This window comes from Haliaeetus leucocephalus, unplaced genomic scaffold (genome assembly GCF_000737465.1).
Source record: "Haliaeetus leucocephalus isolate CR32 unplaced genomic scaffold, Haliaeetus_leucocephalus-4.0 Scaffold712, whole genome shotgun sequence".
NCBI classification, from domain to species: Eukaryota; Metazoa; Chordata; class Aves; order Accipitriformes; family Accipitridae; genus Haliaeetus; species Haliaeetus leucocephalus.
Window position 1 is genome coordinate 4,943,358 of NW_010973148.1, and position 19,087 is coordinate 4,962,444.

Here is a 19,087-nt window from a genome sequence, read left to right on the forward strand (position 1 = left end):
AGAGTTTGAATGAGCATTGTGGCCACTCAGGGCTAAAATAACCATATCCAGTTGCTCAACACGTAGCATGGCTTCTGAGTGATAACGCTACAAAACAAGCAAGCTGAAGCATTAACTGGAGGTTTTAATTTTACAAAGTCTGAGTTCATGCATACCTCTACAAATTGCAAGAAATTCTACTGTTTTCCATTATAAAGTTAAATACACAGATCCTTCTTTTTGGACTGGCCTTATATTTAGAAGATTGAACTACCAGTCACCTTTGTATATTTATTTAGTTGGCTATGATTTTACAATTTCTTTCCCCTCACAGTCCAGCAAGAGCATAAGACATTTTAGGTTTCCTCTAAGTGTCTGTGGGAGTAATGAGATCTGCATACTGACCATATGTCTAGCAGATTTCTTCGGGACTTCCTGGTGGTGGGTGGCTGCAGTTTTGAATGGAATAAATCTGCGTGCGTCTGAATAATGGTGCTTTTGATGGGAAATGTCTCTGGAAGAGCCAGATCTTGGAGAGTGTTCTAAAATGGCTCAATTATTTAATCTCTCCCAGAAGCCTGCCCCAAAGCCAGACCCCTGTGATTGTGCTTGATTCTCTTCAGCTGTTTCTTAAGCTTTGGGATTTATATTTTAGCAAAAGGCTTCTTAACAACCTTAAGCTCCAATATGGAAAAAAGTAGCTTACTCTCTGTTAATTATCTGTAGCACCAGGACCAAGACTTGACAGAAACTCTTTGGAAGGGATTGTGCTGCAGGAATGAAGTACTTACTTGTACTTCAGATGAAGCTTTCTTCCCTAATACGAAGAGTGCTGAGGTTGTTACAGAAATTAGCAGATTTCTGGTGATCCATGCCTCAAATGTCATTTACGGCATAGAAATTATCCTATTGTTTTATGTTTGATGAAGTACATTCATGTGAACTTATATGAATATATGTAATCATTTACCTTTAGAATTTTGCCTCACTAATATTACAGTGCGGTTGTTCCACTGTAAATTTAGGTGTCTAAACGATAAGCATGTGAGTGTCAGTTAGGTGTCTGTTGCTCTTCTGACATTCAGAGGGAATGTAAATGACTATTTTAGATGCTGCTTTTAGGATAAGATAAATTTCTCTTATTTCCATGACTATAAGGAAGTAACTACCACGACTAGTTCAAACTTAATGAAAACCTTAATTTAGGTGAACACCATTCTTAAAGAAAATTTAATCAGTTAGATGCACTTGTAGCAAAATGCTCTGTAGAACTGTAGTGAATCATTGTACTGCAGACTTACTTCTCTCCTTTTTTTTTTTTTTTTCCCCTCCGAAGATATCACTTCAATTTTTCCAAATTATTCAGCTTAAGGTCAAAAAACACTGGCTTTACAGAGAAGACACCACTACTGAAGGTTTCCTCAGAGGAAAATGGGTGAGTTACTTTCATTTTACTTGAAATACTTTTTTCTAAGCTCTCTTCTATTTAATTGTGCATGGCTCGCTCTTATATCCTGACACCAAACCTGCTGGGAAATAAAGTGAATGGCAGGGGTTGTGAGCAGAGAATTGCTCTGGAGAGCCTTGAGTATAAAGAAGGGGCTGTAAATGGGGAAGGGAAGAATGTAAGGTCTGAGGTCAGGGTGATTAGAGAGCCCGAAGGACAGGCAAATGCAAGTCGTGTGCTCTTACTTCCTTCATGTGGTGTTACATCAGGTGCACTGAAAGACACAGCAGAGCTATAGAAAACGGGGCTTTACACACCAAATCCTGAGGTACATCTGCCTGGTGCTTCAGAGAGATGGTTCTCCCAGGTGCATCTCAATGTCATGGGGTCTTTGCTCTCGCTCCCCAGTCTACCCAGCTGTGTAATCAAGGGAAACTCGGTCTGTACTGAACAAATCTCTTTCTATGGTTTTTTTTTTCTATTAAAATCTCTCACAGTGAACCTAAGGATATGGAAGGTCAGTTGCATCTACTATCTGTTGAAATAAACCACCGTTTTGTTTTATCATGTTTACTGAAAATGTCTGACAGGTTGCAGTGCATGGCTCTTCATAATCCAGATTTTGCCACAGATGATGATTCATGGGACAACAGCTCTGCAGAATTTGAGCAAAGGTTTCAACTGGGAAGTGAAATGACAAGTTTGTCCAGATCTGCTTCTTCTGAGAAATATGAAATCTTGGACAATCTTCATGTCAAATTCAATTTATCAAAGATGAGGTCTGAATTCAAACATTCATTTATTTCTTTTTCCCTTTTTTTTAAAATTTATTTCTGCAGGGATTAGTTTTTAAGTATAGATGTCTAGAAAATTATTTATTTTCTGCAAATGAATAAAATAACACTCCATATTTAGGCCATATCTTGCCATTGATAGTTTATAAATAAACCCTGGTGAAATTGATTACAGCCTCTACCTAGTGATCAATAGCCCGTTGTTCTTACAAGCATCAGTCATAACACCTATTCTAAACTTGTAACTAAATACCTTCTATATTGCTTTTAACATTTCTTTGAAACCATTTCTTAAACCTCCTTGGTTGATTCCAGAGCTTTATTCTTCAGTGTTTTGTGGCTTTTATGAAATACTTCACCTTAATTAAAATATGTATCTAACACAGTCTTCTTATAGTCATTATAGCAGCTTTTAATATATACACAATGCAAAACCTAACTGAGCATTTTTCTATCTTTAAGTACATTAATATATTTCACTCTTTACCTCAAAGTAGTCTTTTACCTCATTTAGGCATGGAGGAAATTGAATCTGTTAGTATATTAAAAGATACCAGTGCGATATTTTTGCCTGGGATTTAACTAGCAAGCCCTTCAATCTTGAATACTAATTCTCTCTGCCCCTTCCAGAGTTTCAACACTTTTTACTAATTTTGTTTGGCCTCTGCAAATAGCCCTGCAGATTTGCATGGAGCCCAGCTCAGCATGTCCCCATCTCCGTGTTGATCCGCGGAGCCTTTCCGATGAGATGTCTGTGCATCTTTCCCCGATCTGTATGTTGTCTTAGCTCATCACTTCACAATTGTTTTCCTCCTTTCATCATGCATATGGTGCTGTGTGGAGTGCCGCTCTCCTGCACTGCTGCTGAACAAATGGAGCAGGAGGATTTCGATGGCTGCAATTAGTGCAATATGAGCAGATGTGAAGAAGTTTGGCAGGCATCTGTTTTCACGCTCGTGGTAACGTTCCCTGGTATTTGATGGAACAAAGGCATCGAGCGGGAGTGTAGAATCCATTGTTTCCAGTACAGCGTAGGTTTATAATCTGTGGAGTAGAGTGTTTTTCTGGCAGAACTTCCCATGAAATATTTTCGTTGCTATAGTGTGGGTTGTACGTATGGGGCCAGCTCCTTGGCTGTTGTAAATCAGCATAACTCTGCTGAGACAATAAATGGAGCTAAACTGCCTGACACCACATGCAGATCAGACTAAAAGTCATTTGGTTTAGAACAGAGGGTGAAATCCTTCATAGATTTATACTTCATGCATTTCCAACTGAAGTCAAATAGGATTGCACCAGAGGCATATATCAACACAGGATTTGGCACAGGGTTTGTACTTGCATCGCTGTGCCAGATTAGCGCTGTAGGAAGAGACAGATTGCAAACCACGGGTGAGTCAAAGGCTGATCACTTCTCAACTGTAAGCTGTTAAAAGCGCTGCTTCCCTAATACAGAATGCCACGAAAACAAACAGACAGGAGGAAAAAAGCCTTCTAAATTCTGCATTTAATAAAATAACCACTTCCAAAAGCTTTTTTATTATCACTTGCCAGCTCCTTTAGATGAGTTTCTGTTATTTACAGACAAGTGGTTGAATTTATAAAGACTTAATTAATGTTTTTTGATTTCTCTTATGTCTTAAAATCAAGTTATTCCTGTTTCTTGTTTCAATAATAATTTGAATTATTATTATTATTAGAAATGATAATTTCAAAGTGCAAACAGAAAATATGAAGTACATTAAAACTAAACCAATCTGGACTGGGCTTTAGTAATTCATAATTAAATAAATTCTCAAAAATACCAGAATAGAACTGTAATGTAGAGATAGGGAGAATAGACAAGCAGGATAGAGGATGCATGACTAAGTTGGCACTAGGTATTTTCCATAAATCACACAATACCAAAAGAAGTTATCAGTTATGAGGTGCTGATAATGGCTTTTGTTGTCATTCGTCTCTTTTCAAGCCTTTATTTTCTTCTTCCCCCTCTCTGCCACCTTGTTTTTCAGTAGAGCAAGACTACCTGGTATTTCTGGAAGAAGCTGCATAACTGGCATCCTTCCCCTCTTCCTCTGCCTTCTCTAGATTTCTATGTGTGCAAAGTTTGTGTAAAGTTGCTACCACTTGTATTTCATAGGATTTTGTAGCCCCTTTGTACCAGGTTGTCTGTGGCAACATTAGCTGCGTTTTTTTCCCTGCCTGTTTGGAGAATTCTAAAGAGGAAGGGATCTTTAGAAAACAATGTTTTTAAAAAATGTGTCTCCAGTCACTTATGTTGCTTTCAGTTGATAAACTTGATTTAGGGACTTATTTCTACTGTGATTAAAAATTATTTCTGACTCTCTTTAGACTACTACTCTTTAATATTTTGTTCTATAGCATCTGTCAATGCAGCTATATGTTACACGGTTCCCTTCTCAACTAATTATCCTAGTAACTTGAAATGTTTTACTTCTTGCTTCTTGTCAGGCTTAAATCAAACCTTACATTTGTCATTCTGTGGACATGTTTGCAATGTTTGAATGTTTACTTCTGAAAAAATGGAATAAGAACATCAATGCCTTCAGTTAATGAAAAGATGTAATAAGGGCAAATCACCAAAAAGAGTTCTGTAAATTAAGACATCTGTGTTACATACTTATGGGCAGCCAGAAAATAATTAGTTGAGTCGCCTTTTATGGTAAGATTAAAAAAATGCTAATTTAAAAGTGCTAAATCTTAAGATTTCTTGCTCAAGAGCATGCATTTTCAACATCCACATTTTAATTTAGAGTTATTCTTGCTTAACGCACTCAGTAGTAAGCTCTGACACTTCAGAAGATTTGATGGCATCACATCTCCAGAACTGGGCATTCCTTCAAAGGGCACAGATGTGCTATGGAAAAAAAGATCTAGTTTTGCTAGTCAGTTTATCTAGAGATGCTCATGAAGTATATTTGGTTTAAAGAGACACTATTAAAACCAGGAGATTCTTAAGGCTTGTTCTCGTCTTCAAAGTGTTTTTTCCCAATACCTTTCAGGATGTATATTAGAAGTCCAGTTTTGAGGAAGTAGTTCATGACACCACCTCTCTATGCAATAAGCTTTCTGCTTGGCCATGCCACATCTGTGAGGTGGCAATGCTCCTTTGTCTCCCTGGGACAGACCAGGGCGAGCTGATGGGGTTCTGGGTCTGTCGGGGTCTGGCAGCAGCAACGAAGTGGCTCCAGGTCCCAGCACCAGCTCATGCTGCAGCCTTCACTCAGATTTCCTGAGCGGTAAAACCTCCTTCCAGTGCAATGAGACCCAGCTGGCAGCAGACCTGGGGCAGGAGCACTTATAGTCACTGAGGCTTCCCAAGCCCCTGTTGATCCTGCGTTGTGGTATCCATACTCTGACATGGTATATCATCACCCATTAGTGCTTACCATGATACTTCTGAAATATCAGAGCGATTAAGAGAAGAGAAAAGACTTGTTTTAAACTAGCCATATAGTAAATATATGTTTCTTACATTTCAGATGCTGTCTAAAATTCCTAAAAGTTTCATGCCTTTTTATCTTTGTAGTTGTCTGCTCTGTAAGTATTGAATTTACAGTCCTCCCTCAGCACCCATTTCCTTAGAATTAGTTCAAAATGAGGTGTGATATTTGATCTTAGCTAATAAAAAAGTGTCTCGAGGGTGGGGGCAAGATGGCAAAAAATGAAAATGCTGTGCAGGGCTTCATGCCTAATTGAATCACTGTTTGGTGCACTAGCTACCACCCTGGACAATATGGTAGGGTAAGCAGTTGAGTTTGAGGAGGCAGCTTAAACTCAAATTTGGATGCATGTCCTTTACAGTTGCTTGTTGAATTTAGGATGAGCCTTTAAATACTGGCTAACAGGCTAACACCTGAGCAATGTTCATAGGAAAAGCTGTGCTGGAAAGGATGCACCAGCAATGGCAGTGCTCCATGGTGCGAAAGGCAGAAGGCCACGGGGAGGTAGGCAGCTTCCTATTGGGGCTGGCAGAATGCTGCCCTCCCCTACCAAAATCTTAGACTGCAAGACTTGAGAAACATTTCAAAAAGTTGGAGTTTATCCTTTTAGCTGCTATGAGGAACATTATTTTGGCTAGCAGAGTTTCTGTATCAGAGACAAAATAGATAACACTCTGTATTTCCTCAGATGGGGGTGTTGCTTTCCAGATAGATCCTTAGGATTACAACTTTGTCCTAAGAGACACTTGCATAAAATACATAAAATATGTGACTTTGGCAGTAAGTTTACAGAAGGAATATTACTCGTCCTTGTTAAGTATCCCAGGGCTAATTTTCAGCTGTGGTGGAAACATATGTGAAAATACTGAAAGGAATCTCGCAATTTAATGTACAGTTTGAAAGAGTCTTGTTTAAGTATTTGAGATAGGCTTAGCAGGTATTTTTCAGTTTTTGTGTTATTAATGAATGTTTGGTTTTTATCCTTGCCCTAGATTTTATTTGGCATTTATCCAGATCAAGGTGTGCCCTGGCAGATGTTGGCTGTATCGCCTCTGGAAAGCTTCTGTATCCTTCTTTCATTGGAAAAAAACCCAAACAAACCAAACCTGAACCTGAACTGAAGTTTCATTGATCAACTGGTTGAATGGGTGGGTGTTTTCTGGCTTATACCCTGAGAGGACTGTGTGTCCTCAGAGCCTGGGCTGCACTTAGATGTGTCCTTTGACGCAGGTCACAGCTGTGCCCCCTATCCAAGTCATACTGAATGGCACCTGTCTGGGGCGCCTTGTGGTGCCCATCCAGTCCTTGTGTCCAATCTCTGCATGAAGCCAACAGTCTGGAAGTGGGTTGCAGACCCAGTGGGATCAAGACACAACAAATAGCTGTGACCATGGCTAGGACATGCCCCTGGCTGCAGCAACGGCACCCCAGACCAGTTGTACAGTGTCATCTGTAACGTATCTGTAGTGTATACTTGGACCATGATGTTACCCAGTGAAGTGACCTCCTTCAAAAGCAGAAAACTAGATGATTCACGGATATGTTTCCAGAACAGCTTAGCCCAGCCATATGTATGGATCTGTAGATCTGTAGATATTTTTCAGTGGAGGTGCAGATTCTTTCACAAATTTTCCATGCAAAATTGCTCAATAGTGAATTTAAGTCCACAGATTGCCAAGAAACTGGTCAAAAGAACAAGCAATAGAATAACCCAAAATAAAAATAGTTCATCACAGGTAAATGCAGACCTGAATGTGAAAAGTCCGAGGAAGAATATTCAGTCAGTAAACAAACAAAAACTTTTGCAAATAAGTTACATTTCTTGTTCCCACTATATTTCTAGTTTAAGCAGTCTGGTCCACAATCTGCCTGGCTCTTATTTCACTAGTGTTAAAACGTGATTCACCTATAGATATATCTTGCAAGCTTCTGGGGGGTGTCTTGTTTTGAAAAGGTGTAGTAAGTTTTAATTTTCGAAATGCTGAATTTTTCTATTTAACTGGGCAGTTTCATGGCTTTGAGCAGGGAGAGTGCATTTTAAATAGATTTGATTATTAGCACTCTCACTGTCGCCAATAATGACACAATATAACACAATAATTAGTAGGGTAAATGAAGAAGAAAAGGTTAGTGCTTGAGGGCTATTTATAATTAAAAGTTGAGATTGCTTTTTGGAGGAAAGCAAGTGAACATTTAGTAGAACCAGTGACAACTTCAACTGTAAACTCCCATCAATATCCTGTTCACATCAGTATTTTTGTCCTCCTTGAAACTGTTGTTGCAAGCTCCTGTATATGTGTGGTGTTGAACAGCGCCAGGGCTGTCATGGCCCAGTCTGCCAAACAAGAGTGTATTGGCAGTGAGTCTTTAAGTTCAAGTTTTAGTCAACTGTCATAGCATAGCTTGAGGATTTCCTCTCTTTCCAGAGGTTTTGGGTTGGAACCATAGCTGCCAATTGTACACATTGACTCTGCAACCAGTTACTCCTTTTGTTTGTTTCAGGGAAGAGCTGGTGGGACTGGGACTTGAGCACAAACAAGTATTCCTATATTTCACATTTTACCTATCACATCAGGATGCTTTGAGCCAAAGAGCTGTCAGACAGTCAGAGTATAGCATTCCCCTTTCTTACTTCACAAACCTGGAGCTGAAACTTCTTAGTTTGTGCCATGTGTGTTGAAAACTGGATGTTCTGTCCCCTGCCTGAGGTCACTGAGCTGGGGAAAAACATGTGAGAGGCAAGCAATCCAACAAAGCCATGCTTCATTTTCAAGGTAACGTGGTATTTCAAGCAGAAGGGCCAAGGAGAAAGTTTGCATTTCTAAATGAGGTTTGGAAAAGGCATAAGCAATTCTGAATATCCTCTCACTGTTGCTGCCGGTCTTCATTTGTGCAGAAGTTAGATCACGTGGTTGTCCTCCACGTTGTTGCATAGTGAAGAAAGTATTCACCTTTTTGGCTAGGCTTGGATAACGTTAACCATTCACACAGTAGTGTTGAAGATGTGATTTACGCTGGCTGACAGATTGCGGTATTCCCAGTGGCCGTTAGGCGCTATTCTCTGAAAGTCTTGAATAATTTCATGGTAGGCTGGCAGGTGTGCCGCAGCAGTCCTTGTCACAAAATCCTTAGAGGTTATTATATGAGACTGCTTTGGGTGGAAAATAAGTCTTATAGCTCATGTGATGCCAATTATGCAAATGAACACTCTTTACCTCTTGCTTATGCCTCAAAAGCTGTTAAGTGTTGAATGTGTAACCACCATATCCTTTTTTTTAAAATTCCTTCCTCTCATTTCTATTTCTTTCCAGAAATGCCCATGCACATTCCTGTGTGTGTTATGGATGTGTGCTCATGCATACAATGTGTCTGCATACACTAGAAAAATCAAAACAAAGTTTGAAATACTTTTAAAAATGAAATCAAGTGATCCCCTTTGGATTTCATATCCTTTTTCATCCTAGTGTTGCTTAGATATTTGTGGTTTTTCTGTCATGACCATTAGATCTCAGGCTTGCTCAGAGGCAGGACTTTCTGTCTCTGGTGCTGGGAGAGACCTGCATCAGCTGGCGTGGGGGTGACCTGCTTTTCATATGACACCTCTTTAGCACTTTTCCACTTGCTCTAGTTCCCGTTTGTTTATGTTTCTATGCCCTTATCTCTTGTTTGGATTTACTTTAGCTGTTTTTTTTCCCATTATTTTCTTTTATATGAGCCCATTTGTATCTCCCTTTGCTTTGCCTATACCCATGGGTATGAACCTGGCTTGTAGCACTGAGGTGTGTTGCCTGCAGTTTCTGAAAACAACATCTTGCCTCCTGTGAATTAATAGAAGCTTTTTGAGTCTGTAAGGTTTTGGTCGGGTTTTTTTTTTTTTTTTAATTTTAATTTTTTTTTTTAATACTGATTTCCCTATTGGCACCAGATACAAATTCAGTGGAGTTAGTATAGTTTCTCAAAATAGTGGTAATATTGTTCCTTTTTGACAACACTTGGGATATATTGGCTTATAAATTCTAACAGCCAGCTCGCTAATACCAGAAAGAAGTAAGTTTATACTGAAGCCTGGCTAGAGGACCCTTTTCTGCACGAAGCAAGGTTCAATACCCCTATTGATGTAAATGTGTGAAGCATTTTCAGGTCTTTTGCTCAAAGGCTGTATGTTAAGTGGGTAGCATCAATAATTAATAAGATGATGTGCCTTTGGAAAGCAGATTATAAAAATAGAAGAGATATAGAGTCTGAATAAATTCTAGCACTTCTTAGTTTAGTTACATGTACCTATTCTAAGACATGAACACATTTATTTTCTGTAACTGTTTGGCCATTCAAACCTCCAGTTAACTTGTCTCCATTAACTGGTTGACCAAAGAGTGAATGAGAAATATTCTTGTTCTCTGCAACTTAGGTTTTCAGACTTGACGAAACTTCTGAAATGCTAAATATACTCCGTGTTCATTCCTTTGTTTCTAATAACTTCTGCCCTGATCTAAGCAAAATTTTAAATATTTCTCCAGCAATGGGGAACAGACAGCTGGAGCAGAACTGTACACTAACTTTTTGAATTGAACTGGGCTCTATGAAATTAAAAAGTAATGGGAATTTGTGGATGCTATTAAGGAATTATGCAATCAAACTCTATGGTACCTCACTGTCATTTAAAAAAGTGTCTGTCTCCCTGATACAATGCCTTCTTTTCTTTCACTGTACCTGATACAAGTATTTCTATTTCCACACTTCTCAATAGTAGAAATATTTTCTTTTTACAAGAAAAGGAAAAATCTTCTTCCAGCGTATTTCTGTGCAATGGATCTCACACCTACCTTGTTGAGCTGTGAATTGCCATCTTTGCTCTGTTCCTGACAAGTGTTTCAGTAACAGTCTTGTTTGCTTCCCTCTCAACCTCTGTACTTATGCCAGCTCCTGTTGTAGGTGAGGGAAAGTTAGATCAGTCTAGGTAAAGCAATTGCATTTTCCTTTTTCAGACTGATTGTCAGAACTTCCTTCTCCTGGACCTGAAACCTGATAATAACTGGGGAGTGGATTGTGAATTCTTTCTGTGTCTGGCCAAGGATCTTGCATTTTTATAAATACATTTAAAAGCCTTTCAGTTCTGATATGATTGTTTGCTTTAAATGTTTGATATCTCCTCAGTAAAGTTTTTGGAGCAAGGGCTGGCATTTTTCAAGGTATACATTTGCACAGCACCCAGTGTGAAGGGTTCCTTACTCACTTGCTCTTTACTTGCAAAACAAAACTTAACGAAAATACATCATCTCAAGTCATGGCTAAATGGGTCTCCAGTCAGTCCAAACCAGAGAAAATGAGAGATATCAAATTGACTAGTCAGTGGCCATTTTCACTGACTTACCTCCCTCCTCAGTAGCTCTGAGAGATTTCATCACATCCAGTCCAGGATTAAGATCTCAAATTCAGAAAGGAGAAGATGTATCTCAATAGCAATATTATGTTGAAGTTTACACCATAGGCTAGATTTCTTATTTCATTTGGATTCAGTGGAACAAATTAGAACAATTCCACATATGGAAGTTGATGGGGAGGCTCTAGACCAAACAGACATAAAATGGGTAACTGTGCTGACCTTATTATCAGATTCCTTGCTGAAATTGCATGAGTTTGAATGATTGGTGCAACTGTGTTAATCATGGAGCAAGAAGTCACTAGGAAAACTTGTAATCATGCCGTGACCATTAGTGACACTGAAAATCACCTTTCCCACTCCCTGAACCAGAGGTATATATAGGAAGAGAGACTGTGAAGCAAAGAATATAGTCGGATTTTAGCAGACTTTTCAGTTTCCATGGAGGTCCTAAAAATGGGTTCTTCTCCCAGGGAGCATAAATTAACTTAATGAATGAAACAACCTCTCTAATCCCTTTAGTTCTTTTTCTCCTTTGATGTTTTTTCTATTTTGTAACTCTAGGTCTCTACTGTCAGACACTCCTCCATCATTTTTCCTTTCAGAACACATTTAAAAATCATTTATGTTTGTTGAAGCTGTTGGAAACACACTAAGTGTTTTGGCCTGCAGGCAATGTTCAAGATGCCAAGCAGATGGATGAAGACCAGGACCACATGCAGAGGCAGGCAAAGAAGCAGAATCTCAAGGCATCATTGAGAAAATGCTGTAGAAAAGAGAGTTTATTAAGGACTTACAAAACTTCTAGAACTGATGGAGCACAGAGGGAAAGGATGGATCCAATGTAGACAAAAATGGAACCAGATTGCTGACACTCCAAAAAGAAAAAAAAAAGTTATGGAGCATTCTTCAGATGGGTAAACCAATAGGTATAGAAAAGCATGTGGTTCAACTTGGTATATTGTGAAGGGATGATGTAAAAACAACCTCATAAGCTACAAACAGGGATAGGACATCAAAAGAGAAAACTGCAAAGAATGATGCAGAAATAACCCCAGTTAGGACAACATGTAAAAATAGATGCTAAGACCCAGGCAAATTGCCTTCTTTTAAATGGTAATATCCTAGAGAAACTAGCATGAGTGACTTGGTCATGAATTAGGATCAATAGTATATAAAGAAACTTGGTGAAAAATAATCAATAGACATAGTACTCTCAAGGTATGTTTTACAGTAGGCAGAGTAGGTGATACAAGCAGATGTTAAAGAAAGCATCAAGTCAGCCAGCTGCAAGCAAATATGACAGAGAATCTCTGTCAATCATGGCTTTTCAGCTGGCTCTGTATGCACTGAATTAATGGCATGATGGAGGGTAGAGCAAGGACTCTGTATTTAGGGAGTGACACATCTCAGCTACACCTGAGTCAGTCATCCTAGGCTTTCTTTACAGTTAATAGAGAGAACTGATGCTTCTCATGAGCGATTCCTCTGATCTTCGTGTGGTGGTCTAAAATGAAGCAATGAATTCCATCTTAAAAGCACCCTCTTTTCACTGATTTTAAGGGAGTAACCAACTCAGATGCAGATGTTCACAGTATAGAAGTATAAACTGTGGTGAATGAATACTAATTTAAATGTTTGGCCACTGCTTCCCACTCCATCATGTTGTCTACATAAGTTACAAAAGAGTAAAGTGACAAGAAGTGACTCTTGCACACCCTTTGATACCTTCTAGGAGCAGCTAGTCAGGAAATGGAGATCAGAAAAAACAGCTCTTGGTTTAGCTCTAAGCAGTGGAGCCAGTCTGGTGCCAGATGTAAATACAGACAGCCACTGTGTAATGATGCACAAAGCATACACAAACCCAAATCCCTTGACAGGATAATTCACAGCAATAATATAATTTCAAGAATGGAACTACGTAAAAATGAGGCAGCTTAGCTGAAGTGAAATAAAAAATAACAGCTCTGGCTGTAAATCTTGTCAGGGAGATTTTTTGCTTTAAAGGCACACACTGGAAGCTACATTACAAGAAAAGTTCAGAAAGGCAAAAAGTCGCAGCATGGTTAAGTTGCCGAATAAAAAGGGACATTAGAAGTAAAAAGATGGTTTTCCGAAAAGTTAGTCACATCTGAATGATTAAAATGTAGAGGAAATCACATTCTGGCAATTTAAGGGCAATATAAAACCAAGATAAGGCAGAACAAAAATATTCTGAGGAGCACCTTGATAAAAAAAATTGCATTTTGATTCATATAAGCATGGCTGAAGTTTTCTCCTGGTTTATTTTGATTCCACCTTTCATAAAGGCTGTGATTTGCTGCAGTCTAACAATAGAATTATGACAGAGTCTCTAAATATTGTTTGGAGAAAGATAACTCTGATGGGATTTCAGAGCCTCAATACAGACAGCTGAATGATGTTCAGTTCCACTTGCAATCAAAGGAGAACCTGTTTCGCTAGGGCTCTTTTCTGGTGGTTTTATAAATGCACAGAAAGGAATGGAAAAACTTCTTCAGTATCCCCATCTTTATAGGAAAAGAAGGAAGGAACCACTCTTCTTGAAAACAGGGTTTAATTTTTTTTTTCCCTTTTAATTTTAAGCATCCTTTATAATAGCTCCTGAAAGCGTGATCTAGGTAATTACAGGATTTATTTTAAAAGTATTGCTTGAAAGGAAGCTGCCATAATTGTATGCACCTGAATCTTTTCAAGATATAAATTACTGGCTACGCTGCTAATAAAAGGCAGACTGTCAAGAGGTGTCCCAAATCATTGGGTTAATGTCTTCAGGTCAGCAGGCCTTTTAGAAGGTATAATTAATGCCTCTAGTTAAAGGTATAGCTATAGTTCCAGTGGAGACTAATATTACGTATCAATTAGGACACAGAAAATCTGTGATGCCAAATCACACTTAAAACCTTCAGAACCAGAAGAAAACTGTTGTAATTTGTAATTACACTTGCTAAGGCCTGTGTGTGTAAATTCTCCTGATTGGAGTTGGTGGTTTGATTTGTTGCATCTGAGGTTATTATTTTATCCTTTCCTGTGTGATTCCTTTAAGCAAATAGATGCTTGGGAGATTCATTCTTAATGAACGACATGTGGGTGACACTGGTGGTGATTGCTCTGCTCGCTGTGCTAAACGAGGTGACGTTTATATTACTTTGCAATGTGTTGGCTGCTTGCCTACCACTATATCTGCTAGGGTCTTTTTTGGGTTAGGGTGAGAGACATTTCTTTTCTAGATTCAGTTCTCCTGCTGGGAATGTGGACAGATGCAACAACTCTTTTAAAGATGAAGGACCCCGGTGTAATGTCACAAAGCTTTCCCCATTAGAGACTGGTCTACCATGGGCGGCCTTACTGGGGTTCACTGGGAAGCAGGACACAGCACTGCCCCGAGTCCCCTCTAATCATACTGTATTTTTTCTTTCCATGTTAAAATCTCTTGAGTTCTGTGAGCAGCAAAACGTCTTTCTGGGAGGATCCTTCTGGTAGGTGTGTGATCTTGCACATTTTTTTGTAAGAGATTCACTCTTTGCAGTATGCTAAATTAAATGTCAGATGTTAAAACCGTTAAGCTACTCAAGCATATGATTAAGTCATATGATTTCAACAGAACATATATGTGTAAAATGAAGTCTTTTCTTTTCCCTTCTTAGGATTGGGTTTTTTTTGGTGATGCCTTAACTTTCTATCTGGTCACAGGTAGGAGCAAAACAATTACAATATTGCCCTATTATAGTAACAAATGGACTGTGCAGGGTTTAAAAGCTCAGGCTTTCCCTTTTCTCCAAACCCACAGTGACACTTCTTTCTCAACCATGCCAGAAGTGGACTATCACAATTCTAAGTTTAAATAGTCCTACATGTATTGGGACTAATGAAGCCAGACTACCAACGGATTTGTGGATCATGGTTGGCTGATTTTTCAATTATATCATGCTAGGAATGTAGTTTGACCACACCTCATGCTAGATATCCAAGAGAGAAAGAAAGAAAAAGTAGACAAGGGAGCTGGAGGAGAAAGAGTCTGTGAGTACTCCAACTGAGAGGAGCTTGAAAATATGTCTTTCAGATGTTTGAAAAATTGTGAGTAAAATTTTGACCAAAAAGCAAATCCCCAGGCATGAACAGGATGTTGATTCTGGTTTATGTTTCCCTGTGGTTGGAGCTTCCACAGTGTTTTCCCCAGTACAAATTCTGTGATGTTTGAATTGCTGAGCTAATGATGCAGCCTTTCATCTAGTACAAGCAATTAAAGAGCCTTACTTCTCTGTCTCTCTGTATTTCCATATGCTATTTTGGAGCTTTGGTACATCTACAGTGTCAGCTAAAAGCACTGGTGTTCTCAAAAGTCACTAGGAAAGGACAGATGTATTTGTTCCGAACCTGTAACTCCTGTTTCCTTAGGAAACCCAGTCAAAACAGTGCTGCTTGTTGAGGAAGTAGACATCTATTTTGTTCCTTTTCATAGTTTCTTAAGCATTTTAGCTGAAGAATGTGTTTTTCATTACAAGTTGACTAATCTTTTTTTTTTTTTCCCCCTGGAATTTGTACAGTCTATACTAATTTTTACTGGAAGTTCACACCTTAACAACTTTATTAACAGCTATGAATCTGACTGATTTTCATGATTCTGCTCTGTTGAAGTTAGACATAGGAGGCCCGTTTGTAGCAGATGTAGTTGATCAGCAAACAGAGGAATACATTGTGGTACAAATCAGCCAGACTGAAGACGCTGGATCAAGGAGGAGACGCCAGCAGCAGGTGATGGTCTTTAAATTTTCTTTCACTTTTTCTGAGATGTGTTTTATCACTTATATTTCCTTACCGTTGTGTGGATTAAGTGGTCGTGCTTTTCCCTGCTGTGTAGTATGTCAATGTCAGCATTAGAAAACTTCTTTGAATAAGAGTAAAATTACATTTTCTTTTGTCTTTATAAGACTTTCTGTAGCTTCCTATATTAAAATATTGTAGAACTTATGCCCCTTGACTGATACTTAGTGTGGAAGTTCTTGTGTTTAAAATTGGCAATGTTTCAAAAGTTGTCTTAGAAGGAAGAAAGGAGTCCAAAGTGCCTTTTTGCACTCGCTGAAATACATTTTCACATTTTGTTGCAAATTATTTTCTCAAATGTGTCACATTTATTTGCTTTATTTCTCTTAAGGCTTTCTCATTGTTGATGCTGTTTGTAACAAGTTCCTGCTGCTTTCTCCCAGAGAACTTGGTGAAGGAGGATCTTTTACAGCCTGTCATTGTACATCACTGAAAAATAAAAATAAGCTTCATCATTTAATAAATAGCATTGGCATACAAATGACTGGCTCTCATTCTGTATACGTGACAGGATGGCTTGCTTTTACCAGTGACAGGACGGCTGAACAATGCCAACAGTATTCCTGCTTACCCCCAATCTCACAGTCTACAGCAAAAGATTAGTCCCACTACTTCAGCATGGCGAACAATACCTTAATGGCAATTACTTTCTTAAACCACCCACCCTCATGATGAGGAGGGCTGCCGTAACCTGTGCTGCTGGCAGTGATCCCCAAGCAGCCTTTGCACTGCTGTGAGGCAGCCAGTGCACCAAAGGAGTCTAATTAACCTTCCCTGCCTGCATGCTCCTCAGGCATTCCTCTGTGTCAGATGGTCCAAGCTGGCTGATTAAACTGGTTTTTGTTCTGCACTTTGTAGCATACAGGGTCAGGACAGGCATAGGATTTAGGCTACAATTAACCAAATTGGAAGTTTTTTAAAATTCCCCTTCCTTAAAAAAGAGAGAATATCTGTATTCACATTTAAAGAGTATATTTGGCTAAACTTGCATGAATATGAGTGTGTAGTAATGGGCTAAGTTTCAGAAAGTTTATTTTCTGAAGATTTTTTGTTTCTCTGCTAGAAGAACAGCAAACAGGGATTTAGTTTACTGAAATTCTACCATGTCCTCTTCATAATGTCTGGGGGCATGATGTTGCTCCTGGGCTTTTCATCATCTGTACCTCATGTTTGTTAGCTTTCTTCCCAGGCAGTCTTTGGGCGTGAACCATATTGTTGTCTCTGAGCCTAGCTGCCCTAGATGCTCCTTATAGTCAATGCAAAGTGTGATTTGGCATCCCCTCTCTGGAGCACCTCCTGGAGGTGTCTCTCGCTTCATTGATTGAGTGAGGGAATAAGGATGAGTTTGCTCCAACCTGAGCATTTGTAACATACATAATTGGGTAGGATTATTTTGGGCTGGTGTGTGTTATGCCCTGTTCACAAAAAATTCTCCTAGATGGACAGGAGAGAGAACAAAGAGGAATAAGACCCTAGATCAGAGACATATCACTTTCACTGACTTTTATTAATATTGCCAAATGTGACTCTCTTGCAGGTGGTATACAACTGGTCTCTACCCTTAAGTTCAAGAAGAAATCAGCAAATCATCACAACTAGAATCTTTCAGATACCAAACAGGTTGGCTAAGAGACTGAGATATGATCCATTGGAGTAGTAGTTTACATAGACTTGACTATGAAGGAATACATAATGTTTTAAAAATAACTCTATCACTGCCTGTTTCAGAAGGGCAGGAAAGGATGATTTCTTTTTGCTTTTTAAATGGATTTACAAGGTTGGTTTGTACTTGAGTTACTTTCCAAACAATGCTATTTAGAGGGATAGAGCGAAAATGTTTGAAAATTTGCTTGTAATTGTGAAGATATAACACATACACATATATTTATAGGCACTCAGTATAAAATCAATGCATAAATAAAACTAATGGTATTTCATTCCAAAAATAAGCAAACCTTCTCTTTCTTTCACCAGAGGCACCATCTTCATAAACATTCAAGCTTTCTTACAGGAGTCTGGAAGTGTTCCTCTCTCCATGAAACATCAATACCTTCATGCAAACATAGAGGCACAAGTAACAATTGCGTCCATCATCTTAGTAGGTGTCTACGTGCTGATAATACTGGAAGTAAGCCAATTTTGTATTTTGATTTCATTTCCCCCCCCCCCCCTTGTAAATGGAACACAAGGAAGGGTTTCATTCTTGGGCTCTAGTATAGTTTAAAAATGTGTCTATGAATCCTTGATGTACTGTCAGTGTTGCTAATGGCATGAGTAAGATATGTGTGAGGAAATTGTTCTGAATTGTGCCTGATTTTGGCGAGTTATATTAATGTTACAGTGATCTTGTGTGTTTTTCTGTTAGGACCTCTTAGTGTTTTAATATTTTAACAGGATGATAGTTTGGCTCTGAGTGAAAAAAAGTCTGGGTTATAAAAGGTGTGGAAAATCTGTTTTTAAGTTAATTATTTTTTAAGATAAGGTAAAAGAAAAAAAGCTTTGGTTATTCCCTTCTCTAAGGCATCTCTATGAATTTAGTGTACTTTTAAAAGGTTAAACTGAGTACACTTTTTAATGAGTGACATTTAGAAATTCTTTTACTGTATTATTTAAAGAGGAAATGGAGTCTGAGGTAACATTGAGAAGTCAAGGGACAGGGAACTTTAAACATATATTGTAACATCATTCCAAAGCCTTGAGGTACCAAACCCAATAAGAAGGCATTGCATCAGCATTAAGGATGGAAAACATATCAGAAACAGCACAGGGCTCCAACTGACTTCTTTGAACTGAAAACACTTACTGTCTGATTATCTTGAAATAAAGAACAGATATGGGGCGGGGGGGAACTTCTTTTTATTCTTGTGGGCATCCACACTGTCAATGAATTCTCCAAGTTGAATTGCACCTAATTTACACTAATGTGAAACAGAAGTGAATCAAATCAAGTCTACAAGGTGCCTCATAGTAAATATTTCCAGCAGGCTCCTTTTTCTTCCGCATCCCTTGCGTATTTTAAGCTTTTTCATCCTGTTACCTGTTGAAATGGTAAGATGGTTGCACACCTGATCAAATATCAATAATGGGTGCACACAACATGACAGATGCTTTAGACATTTAGATTATGTTGTTCAGCAATGGTGATTTATTTATGAAGCTAAAAATGCCTCTGTGTACTTTA

General features: G+C 38.6%; 1 protein-coding gene across 1 annotated transcript in view; it reads left to right on the plus strand.

Moving 5' to 3' along the window:
- Window positions 1–19,087, plus strand: part of OCA2 (oculocutaneous albinism II) — a 183,611-nt gene that overhangs the window by 20,679 nt on the left and 143,845 nt on the right. Inside the window, exons 2-8 of the mRNA XM_010580473.1 lie at window positions 1,316–1,414; window positions 2,017–2,205; window positions 5,724–5,781; window positions 6,677–6,749; window positions 15,680–15,837; window positions 17,444–17,526; window positions 17,881–18,034. Of these exons, the coding sequence (XP_010578775.1) occupies window positions 1,316–1,414; window positions 2,017–2,205; window positions 5,724–5,781; window positions 6,677–6,749; window positions 15,680–15,837; window positions 17,444–17,526; window positions 17,881–18,034 (814 nt within the window). The remainder of the gene's footprint in view (window positions 1–1,315; window positions 1,415–2,016; window positions 2,206–5,723; window positions 5,782–6,676; window positions 6,750–15,679; window positions 15,838–17,443; window positions 17,527–17,880; window positions 18,035–19,087) is intronic.